Source organism: Archocentrus centrarchus, chromosome 24, assembly GCF_007364275.1.
Source record: "Archocentrus centrarchus isolate MPI-CPG fArcCen1 chromosome 24, fArcCen1, whole genome shotgun sequence".
Lineage (NCBI taxonomy): Eukaryota > Metazoa > Chordata > Actinopteri > Cichliformes > Cichlidae > Archocentrus > Archocentrus centrarchus.
Genome location: NC_044369.1, coordinates 31,783,330 through 31,802,336, shown reverse-complemented (window position 1 = coordinate 31,802,336; position 19,007 = coordinate 31,783,330). Strand labels below are relative to the sequence as shown.

The window sequence follows — 19,007 nt, the reverse complement described above, 5'->3', positions numbered from 1 at the left end:
CTATAAAGCAAAACACACTGCTAAGACTTCCCATGCTCTGATCCATGAATACAAATACTATTATTTCTTCTTTACCTCCACAAAGGCGAAGACCATGGATGTTTCACAGGCTCGAATCTGGTGCTGTGTCTGATTCAGTTTTGAAGCCAGTGCCTCCCACTGCTCCTGGAGCAAGGCAGCTGCATGGACACACACACACATAGACATACAGGAAAACGTCAGTGTGTCACTGTAATACAGCAGGTAGCATTCTAACTGCCATCACCATCTACTCATTCTGGAGCACTACCATTTGATTTCTCTTGCAGCTCCTTAGTGAGAGCCGACTTGCAGACGTGGTCCATGAGCTTAAGCAGATCCTGCCAACGCTTCCCTCTAAAGCAGGTCTGCACATGACCCAGGAAGGTCAGGTTCTGCTTTCTTGAATACGTCTGGGAGAACAGGTCCTCAAAGGCCTCACAGAGAGGGAGCAGGATCTGCTTGATGTCCACTGGTTTGTACCTGTTAAAAAAAATGCTTTCAAGCTGAAAATCTATTTACTGAAGAAATCACCAATTTCAGAACTTTTCGTTCTACCGAGAAAACCACTTAACTTTCAAAGTTTTTTAGGTAGTTTTGCAACAAGAGAGCCATCTGATTTGCACATACTGCATACATATTTTGATACTTAACATTGATAACCTTTATCCATTAAAACATTGTACAAGGGACTTCTGCATGCTGACAATAGGAAACTGGCATTAGCTACCTTTAGCTTCCCTTTATCTCATCCATTGTCGTGTTGTATTTTCAGTCGCATATTTTACGTCAAGAGAATACTGCCTGTGTTGCTATATTGACTCCACCCACATTGATGTGGCACTCAATTATAATGGAAACAAAACAAGACCGTGGCAAGTCGAGTTGACCCACGCTGAGTAGGTACTAGTGGAAAAGAGGCATTTAAGGGGCCAAACCTGTTTTCAAGGCAGCTAGGACCACCTAAGCACTAGGCCCAAATGGAGTGCCCTATGTTGTCGAGGTGCCCAGACCCTGGGAGTGATTACGGAAGGTCATCAAGGCCATCTGGAGGATTGGAAATGCTGGATATGCAGAAGGTGTCTGGACTTCTAAGGAGGATGATTCAAGTACCATCAAGGAGTTTAGAATCATCTCACTCCTGAGTTTCGAGGGGAAGATATTCTTTAGTGTAGTTGCCTGACACGTGTTGGAATTCCTTTTAAGGAATGCATATACACTCCTGATCAAAATCTTAAGACCAGTTAAAAAATTGCAAGAATTTGCATTTTGCACTATTGGATCTTAAGAAGGTTCTTAGTAGAGCTTCACAATACTAAAAGAAGAAATCAGCGCAAGAGACAAAAACTTTTGAGCAGGGAATTTTTTGAAAACTTCATTTACACTCAAACATGATTTTTTCAGCTGATCAAAAGTTTAAGATCACAGCCTTTAAAAGTCAAAAGCTGTGCAAAAATTTGGATTCCATGTCATTTTCTGTCAAGTCTTTACACTGTCAAGACCTCCTGATGGCAAAAGCAAAAAAGCTCACCGACTATGAACGTGGTAGGATTGTTGAGCTGCATAAGCAAGGCCTCTCACAACGTGCCATCGCTGCTGAGGTCGGATGCAGTAAGACAGTCATTTTGCATTTTTTAAATGATCCTGAGGGTTATGGAACAAAAAGGTCAAGTGGTAGATCCAAAAAAATTTCACCAGCGCTGAGCCCCAGGATCCGATTGGCTGTCTGTCAAGACACGGGACGATCCTCTACCCAAATTAAGGCCATTACTGGTGCTGACTAATAACCAATAACCATCAGACAGCATCTGTGAGGGAAGGGCTTCAGAAACAAAAAACGTCTTCAAAGGCCACGTCTTCATCAACGCCACAAAATTGCCCGTTTGGACTTTGCAAAGGTGCACCAAACATGGGAAACTGAAAGGTGGAAGAAAGTTGTCTTCTCTGATGAGAAAAAAATTTAACCTTGATGGAGCTTCAGGTTGTGTTGGGGCGTCAAACAGCAGCTGGCTACGTGGAGATGTTGCAGCGGGCATCCCTCATGACTGAGGGCCCTCGTCCGTGTGGTAATCCTGTCCTGTTTTTCAACAGGACAATGCTGCAGTTCACAATGCCCACCTGACAAAGGACTTCTTCCAGGAGAATAACATCACTGCATGTTCCCCTGATCTAAATCCAAGTGAGAACATTTGGGGACGGATGGCAAGGGAAGTTTACAAAAATGGACATCAGTTCCAGACAGTGGATGCCCTTCACGAAGCCATCTTCAACACTTGGAGCAACTTTCCCACTAGCCTCCTGGAAACACTGGCATCAAGCAAACCAAATTCACTGGCCAAAGTCAACAAAAAGCACAAGCCTGACAACAAGGCGTATGTCAGAGTGAAAACCAAGCCATGAGGTTGAATCATTGTCTGCAGATCTTAGTGAAAGGAATGAGTCAAGCCAAAGATATGGGAAAGGGCAAGAAAATGTCTGCAGCTTTTAAAGTGCCTAAGAGCAGATTACTCTTCATCATTCATAAATGGCCACCAAAAGTCTTCATAGATCAGTATATACTGTAGGGTCTTAACCATGCAATATAGAGCACATTGAGATGAACATTTAGATCAGGGAACATGAACTGGCGGCGTGCCTGCCAGAGCTTTCCATCCAGCCCTCTGAATAGTACTGCCACAGGTGCTATACGCCAATCAATCACGTCATAACCTGTTAAATACCTGTCTCTGACTAGTATGAATTATCAAAAGCCTCTAAAAGCCACTTCTCATTGCCTGTAAAGGCCTCCATGTCTCTAGAACCAATCAGAATGCAAGATCGGACCAAGTGACTTTAAGTATTTTCAGCACTGCACCGAGGAGCTGGCTTTTGTTGGTGTGATCAGATTGTAAACACAGCTGGAGGTGAGTCTAGCGTAATGTGTCGAAAAAAATGTTCGGTGGTCAAACTTGTCTAACTAAAGGAAGTAAAAGTTGTAACAAGATTTCTGTCAGTAAACCTGCGGAAGGATCGTTACTGGTTGCCGAGCGTACTCCCCGACCTGCGCGGGGCTCCCGTCTTCTTTGCTGTGAGGGTCTCACACAGTCTGCTTTTATCATAGACTGATATTTGGGCCTTTTGCCTTCATTCACACTGGGCAGAGGACGAACTGAAGATTTTGCTGGTTTTGCCTCAAAACAAAATATTATTTGTTAAAAATAGGTAAATTACTATATTTACATTTGGGGGGGGGGGGGGCACCTCACCATTTCCTGTGAAATGAAATTACCGAACTTTACCATAAGATCCAGATAAGAAAACAAAAAAAAGCTCTTTTAAAAGAAAAGTGTCCAGGCAGATTTAGAAGGTTTTACATCTGGACTCTTCATGTTTCTGTACTCATTTAAAGAAAAAAAAACACAACAACTTCTGAAAAGTAGATTATGCAGAGATAAACTCATTGCTCACATGTAACATTTTACGTTTCCTGTGATCATCATATCTATAATGAACACAACTGCACACAATAGCAGTATCTCTCTTACAACCGTCAACGTAACAGAGAAGAACATGTAAGTGCAAGACTTCACATCACATCATTAAAAATAGTATGAATTTGAAAGGAAAACTGACATATCAAATGATAATATATTACTTAGGATACAATATTAATTTTATTTTACTTTACGAGAGCATCTGGCCCTCACAGTGTCTGCTGAGAAAAATTCCAACCCCTGGATAAATGTAGTTAATGACCCTGATATGATGCTGTGAACTGGAGCTATATACAGTACTGTAAAAAAGTATTTGCCCACTTCCCAATTTCTTATTTTTGCATATTTGTTACACTTGTTTCAAGTGTGCAAACAAACTGGAATAGTAGATAACCCGAGTAAATGCAATTTTTTCAAAGATGATTTTATTTATTAAGGGGGAAAAGCTATCTGGAACTACCTGGCCCATTGTGAAACAAACTAAATAAAACACAACTGAATTAAACAATTCATCACTACATGTTAAATTCACAAATCAGTAATCTCTCACTGGAATAGCCTAGAAAAAAATATGCTAGGTAAATACTCGAATAAAACACTTGTTCAACCTATCTTAGAGACCCAGATTACAAATCAGTGAACTGCTTGGTTTATTTTCTGGTATGGTAACTAGTTGTTCACATCCTCTCATCTGTGGTGATTTAGAACAATGCTGGTCTTTGCCACATGGCAGAGCTCCATTAATCACACAATGATCCAACAGCAAGAGTATAGTTACTGATGGAGTGTTACTGTTACTAATGCTGTGTGACTCACCCTCCAAGCAGGTCTGCAGTGTCACTCTGCTGGTTCATGTTCACAACCCGCAGCTTGTGTCCTGGATTAAACAAAGAGGAAATATTTCAGATAGGAGTGCTGATGAACATAAATCTGAGGTTTATGGAGCAAACTGGGGTTCAAGGACAGGGGAACACGGGGGACGGGGGACAGGGGACAGGGGGAGGCAGGGTTCAAACCACCACATATCAATAGTCAAGCTCAACTCATCTCTCTGTGTCTATCCATAAAGCTGAGCTCACCTGTGATTCTAGCTAGGTGTTGTACAGTAGAGGTCTTCCCAGTTCCAGTCTCTCCCACCAGAAGAACTGGCTCTCCTTTGGCCACACACACTGCCAGCTGTTCCAGCAGCACGGCAGACGGTCGTGTGGCAGCAAATGTCTGGTTATACCTGTTTAAAACACACTGACTGTTAATATCTGCACAGTGGGATATAGGGTCTGCGTGAAATCTTTAAAATCAACGTTTAGTTTAAAAAAAACAACACAAAACACTTTTTGGCAATATTGTGTTTAATGTCCACCCACATAAACATGAAGTGAATCTACCTCTACTGTTAAAAAAAACCACCTGGACTGAACACTTCTTCACCTGTCTGTCAGAGCTTCACCATCTATCCTCACCTTTATGACCCATCATGATAAATCTGTTTGAATCCCCTTCAAGATGAACACAAAGACACGGTTATCCAACATTTTGCGTGCTACGATGATTTATGATATAAACACAAAGTATGCTCTCTAAAGTTTACTTTAACCCTTGTGCCCTCATCAAATTATGCACCCCATGGACACCTTTGTGGCAAAAATGTACATGCACTAAAAAAAAAAAAACTGCTATTAAATTATCAGACAGCAATATTTTTTTCTGCTTTTTCCCCATAAATCACTTAATCAACTTCAGTCATGATCAAAATGATCAAATGCTCAATTATTTTCTGGATTTGAACCCTTTAAATACTGGTTTAATGATTTGTTGTTTCAGTGGTATGGTACATGCACACCCTGGTACCATCATTTTTGTCCAGGCAAGTTTTATTAGTTTGTTTTTAAAAAATATTTCTGTTGAACCATAATTCAAAAGCAATGTCTGATTTTCACGAGTTGATTTTCTGTATTTTTTTTATTATTACTTTTGTCAGTTTTGAGTTATTTTTGTTTTTTTGTTGTGGTTCTTTAACAGAAGGGTACCAGCAATTCTGTCCATGTCTGTATGTGTTAACAATGCAGCCTCACAGCACTTAGGTGATAGTCATGACCACCAATCTACTGATTTTGGTTTCTTTTTTTTGGTTCTTTGATGCAAATTTCACACCTTTATTTTATTGTCCCCGAACACAATTTTTCAGACATCGGGTCTCGTGTACTCATTCATGTCTATGTACACAAAATGAATACTTTAATAGGTGAAAGGGGTTGGTGGCAGAACGAGTCATTTCACCAATCACACAGAGACCACAGCTCAAGTCACACTTGTCACAGATTTTTACACTTCGTTTGTATTATATTTAATATATGAGCAATTATTATTAAAACAACTTGGTTGGGCTGTCTTAGTTGTCATGGTGACAACCCCGCTGAAGAATCTGGAAACACACGTGCCGCAGACATGAAGTATGATATTATAATATTCATGGACACGTTTTCATCACTATTTCACCTTTTGCTGTGTAAACGGTCTGCTAGAGTCGGCCAAGATTCTTCCACAGCAATGTGAAAGACTCACTGCTATTTATCACAAATTTATGCCATAAGTGGCACAACCAGTTATTAGTTATTAGGCAGACAGACACTTTATTGATCCCGGAGGAAATTAGGGCATCCAGCAGCTTAATACGCACCATAAATAGAAGACAAACAATGGAGGTATGAATTATACAGACTATACTAAGCTGTACAGGGGCTTAGTGCTCTGAAAACAAGGATAACAAAACAAAGTCCAGTACTGCAATATACAAATACAAATGTGCAAACAATGCAGTGCAGTAAGGGGCAATTATTTTTTCCACATACAGCCAGATAGGTTTGGATACCTTTTTTTGACCTTAATAAATAAAATCATTATTTAAAAACAGCATCTTGTATTTACTTGGGTTTTCCTTGACTATTATTAAAATTTGTTTGATTATCTAAAACAAGTGTGACAAATGTGCAAAAAATAAATAAATAAATAAGAAAAGGGGCAAATCTTTTTTCACAGCACTGTATGTGGTGTTAATGGTGAGGAAGAGGTTGTGAGAGATATCCCACTTACACACTCAGCTGAACTGCTTCAGTCTGCTTCCGACTCAGAGTCACTCTGCCCACTGAAGCCTCCAGCTCCGTTAGCACGATGCCAGGCTGATAAATGTGGCAGAAGTGCTGAGCCTGGAGACAAAACAGAGGCCAGAAATCAAAATCAAACCAAGGTTAAAGTTAAATTAGATTTCAGTCCTTTTAGATGGTGCTCTGCATAAATACAAAATGTAAAAAAACAAACAAAAAAAAACTTTTAACTCAAATACCTTCTCTCTGGAGATGTTAAGTTTGCTCCCAATGATCTCAGCCATTCGTAGCCGACTTTCGGGACTAGACAGCACGGCTGTGAAGCAGTCAAGAGCCTGATGGAGACAAAGACCACAAAATGACCGAATTCACTGCAGCTTTGCTACATACTGGTTTGGGGCAAATTTAGAAGTTTTCACACCAGTTAAATATTATATGAGTAAATAGTAAACTAAATACACACACTAATCTAAAAAGATAAAAGCAGCAAAGCTGGGAAAATATCCTGTTTTATCCAACACACACAGGCAAACAGTGGCTAAAACTCCAACTTCTGCATTTGCACAATTTTGTTCAGAACATGCCAAAAACCAACCGTGCTCGCTTCAATTTTGTGGTCTATACGAGCCACTTTTTTTGTAGTTAGCCAGCATGTATGACTTTGTAGTGAACAGCCCTGTGATTTTAGCTGTGCAGATTTTTTTTCTGCGTATTTAGCTGTTAAGTTAGCTGTGTTCTTGTGACTTTAGCTATGTGGTCAGCTGTCCCAGAGTGTCAGATTTGGCCTGCCAAACAAAACCAGCAGTACTCCTGTTTATGCTTTCATGCTGAACAAGTCCAACTGTCTATTGTGAATCCTACAATTTGTGCTGTGTATTATACTGTGTACTCTATAGTAATATCTTCTGGAAAGCGTGTATGAAAGACATATATGTATGTGCTTATTTTTCAGAAAACAAATACACTAACCTCAAGGAAGACATGTTGTGCTGTAGCGGATGAGGTGCAGTCAAAGTTGATGCTGATGCGCTCACACCACTTCAGTAGGTCCCTGTGGAGTCAAAATGAAGACACATCAAGAAAAGTGATGAATATGGACAGACAGAGAGCTCTTACCTTAGTGCAGGTACTGCATATCTATTGATCAGAAAACATGAAATTGAATATGATTGGAGACTATAGGAAAAAAGAATAGCCCACTGAGACACACAGGGACTAGATCGATCAGATCAACTTGATATTTAATGATTCCCAAAGCTGGGCTTGGTATCAATAAAAGCTTTGCTAGACTTGTAGTAATAAACACTGGCCAGTGAGATGGTTAAGGTAACATCACCAATCATGACAGTCAGCCTAAAGTAAACAATATCATGAATTTTACAGGCTTAGACTAGCATGGTTCCTGCTGGCAAAGCTATTACATTCATTAAAATGATCTATGAAAAGTGTACTCTTGGAAGACAGTACAGTTATAGTTCAACCAAAGTGAATCACAAATGTTCACCACCAAACTAAAGAATGTGAAATAAAGAAAGAATACAGAAATTTCAAAGTGCGCTTTAGGCTGTCAGCTGCTACTTAAATGCACTGATTTGACCTGGTGAATCTGTGATTCCTGCTCATTGCCCAGTGGACTGTCCAATCAATAAACTATGGATCACAGCAGCAGCTCGTGGAAAGCCAATTAACTTCGTGGAGGACAGATTTAAGGCCATGGTCTAGCTTTCTGTGTTTGTCCTGAATGACTGAAAGAATGAAGTGTTGCCTTATGTGGATTATAGGGTAGATGTTCAAGAATCAATGTATATCAAATGCACATGGTCCTATATACAACTATCAGCCTCAACACTGAAACCACTGACAGGTGAAATCAATAATATAACGTTGTTCACTGTGTTACAGTACAATGTTCTGCTGAGAAATCTGGAGTACTGTTACATACCACCCACCAACATGGCTGCAGACAAAGCTCCATCCCTGCCCACGCCCCCTTTTCTATAGGAAGAGCACTCCCCAACAGCCCTTCCCTTGCGACACATTGAACAAAAAGTGCACAGAAATGTCACAGGACGTGACAAACTACTCAGACATGAATCCAGCATTCTAAGGGATGCTGTGGAAAAAACCTGATACAAACTATCTCAAACTGACCGTGCTTTCATGTTGGGTCAGCGTGACATAGAAGCTGATGTTTGCTTCTGTGGCTTAAGATTGAGGTCCATAGTGAAATCCCAAATGCATACATGAAAACACATGACAACACAACCTGTTTGAATGACATCACACTCACTTCACTTGTAATGAAGTGCTTTCAGAGAATGGACATGTCTCATTTTAAAGGGACCGTTCTGGACCCATTAGATCCCCTGCAATTTGTATACAGTCAGAACCGTTGGACTGACAATGCTGTTACTGCAGCCACTTATGTTTGAATGCTGTTTATAGACTACAGTTCAACATTCAACACTGTCATCCCAAGCAGACTGATTGAAAAGCTCTTCACTCTTGGGCTCCACCCTCTCTCTGCCACTGGGTGTTGGACTTCCTTCCAGACGGACCTCAGGTAGTCAGAGTTGGTACCAGGACATCAGGCACAAAGACAGTGAGCACAGGGACCCCACAAGGCTGCTTGCTTAGTCCACTCCTTTACACTCTCTTCACCTACAACTGCATCCCCTCCCAGAGCAACACCTCAACCATTAAGTTTGCTGATGACACCACCATCATCGGGCTGATTACCGGGGGAGAGGAAGCAGCTTACAGAAAAGAGATGGCCCAGCTGGTGTCGTGGTGCCAGAAAAATAATCTCTCCTTAAATAAAGACTAAGGGGATGATTATTGACCCAAGGAAGAGGAGAGACCAGCACCCCCCCATTATCCATCAATGGGACTCAGGTGGAAAGCGTGAAGACCTTCAAATTCCTTGGCACTTACATCAGTGAAGATCTCACCTGGACCTACAACTCACTGCAGAAGGCTCAACAGAGACATGTCTTCCTAAGGAAGCTGAGGGTAATCTAAATATTACCCTCCAAGCTTCTCAGCAACTTTTACAGATGCACAGTGGAGAGCATCCTGACAAAGTTCATCAGTGTGGTATGGGAACTGCACTATTCAGGACAGGAAGGCTCCCCAGCATGTTATGAAAGCAGCATAACTCGTCTGTGGATTTTCCTTCCCATCACTGCAGGAACTTATAATACCCGGATAATAAAGAGGGCACACAACATCATCAATACCGCACCCACCCACAGGACACACTGTTCACATTCCTGTCATCTAGCAGACTTTACAGGACAACCAGACTAAGGTCAATGTTATGAATAATGTGGAGTTGACCTAAACTCTTGCTACACTAAGATATACAGAGACAAAGTTCCTGAGTAAATGTAGTTGCTTTGTCTGCTCCACATGACTGCGACTAATGTTAGCCGAGTACACTGGAAGGCAGACAGACGGTGGACCACATCAGGATTTCTGCAGACTGACAAGCAGAGGTAGTATTGACCTTATTATATCCATCCATCCATTTCCTTCCGCTTATCCGGGGGCCAGGTCGCGGGGGCAGCAGCCTAAGCAGAGAAGCCCAGACTGCCCTCTCCCCACCCACCTCCACCAGCTCATCCGGAAGGACCACAAGGCGTTCCCAGGCCAGCCGAGAGACATAATCTCTCCAGCTCTCTCCACCTTATTATAATGTCAGAATTTGGACAAGTGTGTTGTTCAAGGGAAACCCAATGAAAGTTCCTCCCTGGTTGAATTATAGGAAGAGAGTTGGATTGTCTACCTTTAAATGTGTTGAGTAACAATTGTACTTTAAGAACATAATAATATCCAGCATTTAAGTTGACATCCGTAGTTATCATTAATTAAGCTGAATATGAAGTTTTCAGTATCAGAGGTCAATTCACTGTGTTGATTATAATTTAAATGTTAAAGAAGATAAAGAGGCAGAAGACAGGGCAGCAAGCTGAGGCTCACCTCAGTGAAAGAGATCTCCCCCCCAACGGTGTGCTTTTGTCCTCAGATCTGTGCTGCTCGCTGTCGTCAGGGATTTGGAGGCTGCTTGTGTCCTGCTCCCCAGTCAGCTGGCAGAAGATATCCAGGAGACGGTCTGACACCGCAGACAGCTTTGGGTACCTACTGACAAGCACCTACACATAAGGGGACAGGGTCAGTCGGGAACAGGTAGGTTACAGCAGGAATGGAAAATCCAGGAAAAAAAAGGTTAAGATTTTTGTTGTGATATTTTTGTATTGCAACAATACTGATTAAAAGCATGCAGCGAAAATCTAATTTTCAACTTACTGACCAGAAATCTTACTGGTAGAATATTGCCAGTTTAAATATTTAAGTATGCCCTCAACTGCAACACAACAAATAATGTGAAAGATTCCTAAATATTTTAATCTATGCAAATACACTGCATTCACAAAGAAAGAATTTTGGAGTCTTTAACACAATTATGACACCCATGTGTCATAATTATGCCGTACTACTTCATAAGCAATCAGAAAGATCTGAATGTGAGAGAAGGTGAAGGTATAAGCAGACAGGCTGCTGCAGCTGACTTGCTTTGATTTCCCGCTTGGTAAGGTGCTAAACATCTTTTTTTTTTTTTTTATAAACAAAGCATTTTTAAAAAAAAAAAAAAATGTCCATCCATCCATCCATCCCTCCCACTACCATGAGGCAGGTCCACCATTGACAGCCTTTTCTCTTCACAGATGAGAGCAGGTTCACACTGACTGCATGTGACAGAGTGGAAGAAGCATTGGAAAAAGCTGCCTCTCAGTCCACCTATTGTCACTTTCATTTGCACCAATACAGGTGAAATGGATTCACAAGCATTCATGCTCTCTACCTGGTCAGACTGCTGTCCCTGAAGTTTCATTACCTCTGCCAGAGCGGTTACATTTTTTACCTCCACCAAGGAGGTTAGGCTTGTGTAGAATGTCATGCATGCAAATGCTATCTGTAAACACCATAGCCCAAAAGGTTTTCAATGAGTTCTGATCAAACTTTTTACAGGTGTAGAGTAGGGTCATGTTAACAAGCCATTAAAACTTGGCTTACATCCACCAAGGTCTTTAAGGCCAACTTAATGATTTATTAGTCGAAAACTATGATTCAGAAGTGTGGTGTGTGTTGCCAACATATAGAAAATACTGAATAAAGATTTAAAATATGTCACATTTGACCCTTACTTCTCCTTCAAGGTCAAGGTCTAAGTGATAATAATGCTATAACGAGCTATTTAAAACTATGTTTTATGCATACAGGGAGTGTTATATGAGGATTCTAAAGATCACATCACTTTGGACCTCCGACCTCTTTAAGGTCAAATAAAGTCAAACTTTCATATGCTTAAAATTCTACTGCCTTTCTTTGTATTGGCAGCATTTAGGAAATGATACTGTATGTGTGGGACCATCATGTCACATTTAACCTCTGACCTCACTTTTACATTTCACATCTGCCTTTCTTTCAAGTTGACCCCAAAATGTGTTATTTTTTTAAAGAAAATATTGTAGAGAAACCAGCTGCCTAGTTATTTAGAAGTATAATGTAGTATAATATTATATAATAAGTTCTAGTTATTCATGTCCAGTTATTTAGAAACCAATCCCCATTATACCAACTCCTACATAGTGTTTGTGTAATCAAAGAAACCGTCTGTCATGCTAACCTTATCTGATTTTTACTGCACTACAAACTTCTTAAAGTAGGTTTAGAAAGGACAAAGAAAAAGAAAATGAATCTACCCAAATACAATATTATTCTCTTAAAAGGAAATACTATCCAGAAAATGAGCTGCCTTGATGGAGGTTTGCATTCTTGGAGTGCTTCTTGTTGACGTTGATAATCAAGTGTATTCCCTTGTAGTTTATTACTACATCCTGAGCAAATGTAAGTCACACTGTATCTACAAAAATGTGCATCATATCTATGTGTTCAGATTTGACTGAGAGAGCATGATAGTGGTTAGCACTGCTACATCCAGAGATTGTCCTGGATTCAACTCAGTCAAGCCTCCTCAGTACGAAGAAAGGGCAACCCACTGAACTGAATTTATAACTCATCCATATGGGCATAGTTGCTATGAATAACAATCGCCCAGCAGAGACCAGTTGGCTTGAGCCAGTTGGTCTCTGCTGGGCCTCACCTCCACCAATTTGTGTTTGCGCTGTTGGTAACACGAACTGAACTAACAGTGTTTCAATTTGGGGTGAAATTCTAGTGTTTTTTAGTGTTTTTCTAAGAACTAATAAGTCAGTGTCTGTTCCTCTGCATTGGCGCTGTACTGTCTAAGAACGCAGCTTGCTCATCAATGTTGCTAGCATTAGATAGCACCCACCCCTTCATCCAAATATGGTAACTTCTGGCTCAAAAACCAAACCAAACAAAATGCCACGAAACAAAACACAAAACACTGAGGCTTCAGATTACATAGTCCAAAACCAGTGGGTGAGCCTAGATTGGCGTGGGGGCTGTGTACTTTCTATGGTGTGGACAAGCACAAAGAGAAAGCATAGTGTCCCAGTCCCTGTGAGAGTTTTCTCCAGGAGCTCTCTCCTACCATATTAAAAAAAGTTAATTGCACCGTGTGGATCTTGGCTCAGGACACTTGCAAAAGACATTCTTACTGATCATTTATTGGTTAAATAAAGGTTTAACAACTCCCACTGTAACACTAAAACTAACTTCTGGTTTTGGAACACCTACATGCACCTGACGTGTGGGTCTCCATTTTTGCCCACCAGTCTGAGACTTTCCAAGTTGAAACCAAACTAACACTCAAGTTTTAAGTTGCCAGTTAATGAAAATAGGCCCTGGCTCAAATGACACTGCTGTGATTTCCTGTGCTGAGTCCACTTTATGAAAGGAGATCATCTACAGAATGTTTCTATAGGGAAAGCAATGGAATCTAATGTTACAAACAGAATGAGGTTAAAAACGAAAACTCTTCCAAATACCTTTTTCAGCTCTTCTCGTGTCATGTTGCTCATTTGCAGCTTGCTCCAGTACTTGTCCAACAGTGTTGCATGGGAGTTCGGTGGTTTGTGCCAGCTCCCGCCACTGTAATACATCCTACAATCCACCAAACACAGCTTATGTACTACTTTAAACATTTAACTTGTCTTATTAGTACTACATGTCCAACCATTTGTGGGGAGGATTCAGTCACACACACATCAGACAAGAGTAAAAAAAAAAAACAAACTGCAGGAACACAGTCTGACCTTCTGGTTGCAAAGAACTGAAATCCAGGAGCAACATCAATGCAATCCTCTCGTCCTGGAATCACCAGCTTTTTATTCTCCATCAAAGGCAGGAGCAGAGATACCTGAAAAAATAACACTTTAGGACTAGTGGTGCAGTGGTTAGCACTGTTGCCTCACAGCACAAATTTCATGGTTCAAACCCCCAATTGGGGCTTTTCTGTGGAGTTCGCATGTTCTCCATGTGTCTGCGTGGGTTTTCTCTGAGTACTCCAGCCTCCGCCCACAGTCCAACCACTTGCATGTTAGGTTAACTGATGATCCTACACTGGCTGTGGGTGTGAGGTTGACGACTTGCTTAAACGTGCACAGAAATAAAATGCTGTATGAATGTATGGTTAAATGTGACTTGTAGTCTTAAGCACGTTGTTTGGTAAGTAAGATGCGGTTTGTTGTTTCCAGTTTAATAATATTTTAAAGATTTTAGAACAGGATACATTAAAGTCATATTCTCTAGAGAGCTCAAAGAAGTGTGAACTCACCACATCCAGAGGAGCATGGTCAATGTCCTCCAAGAGGATCCACTGGCCTGAAGAGACAGCTTGTGTCAGAGTTCCAGGCTGCCACGTAAACTTCCCTGGTATGTCAGTACAACGGTACATTCCCAGGAGCACCTGTGAAACAAACCAATGTTCACTCTTCAGACTAACTCACACAGAGTTGATGTAACCATACGAGACAAAATATTGTGAAAACTGCATCAACAGTATCCAGGGACTTTTAGCACCTACAGGTCCAAAGCTACTAAATCCTACAATGCCAACAGTTTGTAATGCAGGTCTCTCACCTTGCTGTCAGTTTGGTCCCCAAGCTGCACCTTGAGGATCTCTGTAGCATTGGCACGTCCGGTGACAGCAGCCATAAACTCTACCAAGGCCGTTTTACCACATCCAATAGGGCCCTCGAGCAGTATGGGTTTCTGGGATGCCACAGCCAGAGCCAGTCTTCTCAGACTGCGGCAGGTTGAATCGACCAGCACCAGATCCTTTCGATCAATCTACAAGCAGAAATCAACATTAGGAAAAGAGAGAGCAAAAACAGCAGAGACCCATTTATGTGACAAAGATTGCATACCTGTTCAGGCTGCCTAGGAACTATCCTGGGTAGCACAACACCACAGACTGCCACTACATTCTGCGACAAGTCCTCTGATACCACCTGGCCTCTGGTAAACTTGTTGGCCTTTTCTTGGCACCACGTCACAGAGCACTGATTGGCTAAAACCAGGGCTTTCTCTACCTCCAGCTGCTGAGTTTCTTCCAGATCCCTAAGGTAGTAGCAAAGGTTGCAGTTTACAAACCAGGACAGCCACAATATCAGATTTAAACTTCACGATTATTACTGATAAAATAAATTTACATTAATAGTACATCCTATAAAAATTTTAAACAAACAAAACTGCAGTAACACTTTAAGGCAACTGCCTCCATTTTTGTTAATGAAGAATTAAAATAAAAATGTGCATTGAGGTGATAATGTCTGTAACAACAGCATTCAAAATAGAGCAAATAAAACTTTTTTTTTTAACCCCATATTAGCAGTTGTGCATTACTGATGCAATATATGATATTTCACTTGTAAATATCGGGGTGGCTGTGGCTCAGGAAGTAGAGCAGGTCATCTACTAACTGGAAGGTTGATGGTTTGATTCCTGGCTGCTCCAAGTATCCTTGCGCAAGATACTGAACCCAGTGTTGCTCCCCAGGCATTCATCAGAGTGTGAAGGTGTGTGTGCATGGTAGAGAGAAAGCACTCAGATGTAGAAACAAAAGTGCTTGTATGAGTGTGTGTGTGAGAACCAGTCCATTTACCAAATATCACAAATCCGTAACTGTGACATCCATAATCCAAAGTCTAAAAATCATTTTATAAACATATTTCATTTTACAAACAGTTTTTAAAAACTTGCCATAGCAGGAAAAGCACAAGTACAACATTTCTTTTAATAATGGGATGCAAAATGTGGTGAAAAGATCAACAGCTAGGTGCAGAAAAATAGTAATTTAACTCGTGTGCATACAAACTATATGGACAAAAGTACAAGTCCAATTACATGTTACACCTACAGCAGCTACTCAGCCATGCAAACCCATTCCAGCACATAGTTCTTGTGCTGGTGTTAATGCCAGAGAAGGTTTGGAACTCTTCAGTTATCGAGTCAGCAGAGCATTGGCGACTTTTATGCACGAGCTGCCTCAGCACTCGGCACGTCTGCTCTTCAGGTGGTCTGCCAATATGTGACCGAGTTGCCGTGGTTCCTAAATGCTTCTGCTTCATAATAATAAAACTTTCAATTGATTGTGGAAATGGAAAGAAATTTCATGAACTAACTTGTTGCAAAAGTATCAGAGTTGAATTCAGTGATCTCTTTAACTGCATGGTTAGGTGCTCGATGTTATACACCCAAAGCTTCGGTTTGTATAGTGCATGTATATCCAATACTGAAAAATGTGGTGTGTTAGAGCCATTGCAGAATTGAGATTTATTAACAGCACAAAATGCTCATAAATTGTACATACTTAATTTTCATATGTAGGATCTCATCACTTGTCAGCACCTTCCTCAGGAAGATCGTTTTCTGATTATCAGTCATATGAGAGACCAGTGCTAAACAGTGGGCGGTGTACCTGTTAAGAGTGAGAAAATACATTAAATCTAATTTGTAGGGGAAAAGTGCAAAACAAAGCACAAACACTGGACAAAAAATAAACAGAAGCAAAGGCCGCAAAAGTAGCATTAGCACTGTCATTACAGGTACATGAAAACAATACACCACCGGTTAAAGTGTCGATAACAGTCTAGCAATCACTAACATTTTAGCAGTTAAACCAGAAAACTGAGAAAAGGATCTGAATGTCAGTAATGCAAACACACCACTGATAAAATGTTTTTTGGCTAAGTCCACAAATTCTGGACATGACAATCAGAATATTGGAGCAAGGGTAGCGTGGCATACAGAGTTCAGATTTTCTTTATTTCAAGACAAGCTCCATGCTTTGGCATTATGCAGTCAAATTTTGACCCCAGTTAGGTTAGATCCCATATGTTTTTCTGCCTGAAAAACACAGTTTATGGTCTAACCTGAGGACACATCTACAGCCTGCAAAAGGATTTTTTTCCTACTTTTCTGCTGAGTTTAAAATATTAGAAAAGTAATCAAATGTAATAAGTTAAAACACTTTTATAAAGTATTTCCAATAGTTACATTACTTTTTATATTTTTAATAGGAAAAAGTCATTTAGATGGAAAAAAGCCCAACCACGCTCCTACAACATCTCTTTTTATTCGCCTCTCCAGCTGCTCGGTTGGGGTCTCATCTATGCTCAGCTCAGTCCCTCTCTTTTTCTTTCCATGTCAATCAGCACAGGCTAACACAGCTTAACCAATTTTTAAAGTGATTTTTAAATCATAAAAAAGGTTGTTTATCAATTTTTTTTAATAGATTTGGATTTAAGTCTCTTTTTAATGATTCACAGAGCTCTAAATTTACATAAATTTTGAAACTACTTGATTTTGTTCATTTTGATTTAATGCATTAATTGTAGCAAAGAGCGCACTTCCTCAACAACCTGAGTTTGTAGATGACTCCTTCATGTCCTCCTTTTTTCCTTCTCTCTTTTCTTAAAAAAAATTAAAATAAAGCTTCCTATATTCACGGCTTACAATCCTGCCAATGAAAAGCCCTGTGTGCACCGTCTCTCTCTCTCACACAGAAAAAGTGCCATGCCAAGTAATGTGAAGTGCAACTGTAAAGAACTGCCACACAGAGAGGAACCTACATGTGTAATCATATTTTCTCAAGGGTGTTCCTACATCACAGGAGGTACAGATAAACAGCTCCCGGTCTGTTTCTTTTCCCATATTGAGCAGTCAAGGCTATAGCACAGAATGCCCATATCTAATGATGCCTGTACTGTCTAGGTCTAAACACAAAGCAGGTACATACCATCGCACCATGACATCACTGGTGAGCAGATGTGACATGCAGGGGCTCCAGTCCCAGAGCATTCGGAACTTGGCACAATCACTCTGGAGGAAACGTAGGGTGGCACCCATGAGGTCACGCAGCTTCATCCTTCTGGGGCCATACTGCACGGCTGATGACTCTTCACTGGTGAAGAAGAGCCTCTGAAACACTGGCGGGGCATTGTTAAAGTACCTTGCACCAAACCTTGTGGAGAGGAATGGAGAATTAGCCAGGAGATAGCCTATAGAAATGCTTGTTTATCTTACTGTGTCAGATTGCCACAAGACAAAGCAGGATCAAGAGTCTCCAGGTCTGCACTGGATTGCCAGGCAAGGTTGATGAGCACAGGATTTAATCACAACAATGCATCAAACACATTTTCAATCCAATTAAATCTAGCAAACCCAAAGTCAGCACCAGTAGTTTTCCTCAAGATCACTTACGCCTGTGCGTCTGGACTGATGCTGAGAAGCTTGCTGAGGGCCACACACAGGCGCTCGTGAAGGTCGTGATTGATCCTGCCTCCAGCTTTCACCCTCTCAGCATTGCGCTCCAACAAGTCCAGAATCACAGGACGCAGATGCCGTGCAATCAGTAGAGTATAATCCTTCTCCAGTAGCAGCTGAGCCAAACAATCCAGAATACACTGCCTGTCCTGCTTACCCCATATCTGTGGAGAGATCACATGGGCTACACATTTTAATATTAACCCAAAATGGGTAGATTACCGAGTCAGAACACTAGCTACAATGACGTCGTTACTGGCACGTGAAGGGAAGGTTAAAGCATGTTGAGTATCAATATGAGCATAAACATCAGTAGACACATTATTTTCATCCTAATACGCTCGGAAGGTAACAGCTCTTACCTGCTTTGCTAGGAACTTGCTCAGCTCGCTGTGACTTTTGTCAACATGTCTCGCTATAATGCCCAATGATGACAGACTCAGTTCTAAATTTTCCATCTTCTCATGTGTCGCTTCGTGGAGGAGCGATCTACAGCGAACACGAGCCTCCGTGATGTGTCAGCAATAATGTATCCCTGCTACTGAAACAAACTGAGACGTTCATCACGCTCATGTATATCTCAATACACAAGCACGTTCTCGTCACTGGCGTTAAAATCCCATCCACATGTGAGTGAAGCAAGACTCCTTCCGGGTCG

General features: G+C 41.0%; 1 protein-coding gene across 1 annotated transcript in view; it reads right to left on the bottom strand.

Annotated features, from left to right (window-relative positions):
- The window catches only part of mdn1 (midasin AAA ATPase 1), a 90,895-nt gene extending 71,928 nt beyond the window's left edge, over positions 1-18,967 (bottom strand). The window contains exons 1-17 of the mRNA XM_030722277.1: positions 18,712-18,967; positions 18,287-18,513; positions 17,823-18,047; positions 16,395-16,502; positions 14,950-15,142; positions 14,663-14,872; positions 14,358-14,489; positions 13,837-13,940; positions 13,570-13,684; positions 10,574-10,746; positions 7,562-7,643; positions 6,832-6,927; positions 6,582-6,694; positions 4,571-4,719; positions 4,308-4,368; positions 290-501; positions 76-179 (exon numbers count right to left, since the gene is read on the bottom strand). Of these exons, the coding sequence (XP_030578137.1) occupies positions 76-179; positions 290-501; positions 4,308-4,368; positions 4,571-4,719; positions 6,582-6,694; positions 6,832-6,927; positions 7,562-7,643; positions 10,574-10,746; positions 13,570-13,684; positions 13,837-13,940; positions 14,358-14,489; positions 14,663-14,872; positions 14,950-15,142; positions 16,395-16,502; positions 17,823-18,047; positions 18,287-18,513; positions 18,712-18,807 (2,400 nt within the window). The 5' untranslated portion in view covers positions 18,808-18,967. The remainder of the gene's footprint in view (positions 1-75; positions 180-289; positions 502-4,307; positions 4,369-4,570; positions 4,720-6,581; positions 6,695-6,831; positions 6,928-7,561; positions 7,644-10,573; positions 10,747-13,569; positions 13,685-13,836; positions 13,941-14,357; positions 14,490-14,662; positions 14,873-14,949; positions 15,143-16,394; positions 16,503-17,822; positions 18,048-18,286; positions 18,514-18,711) is intronic.
- Positions 18,968-19,007: the final 40 nt, after the last annotated feature.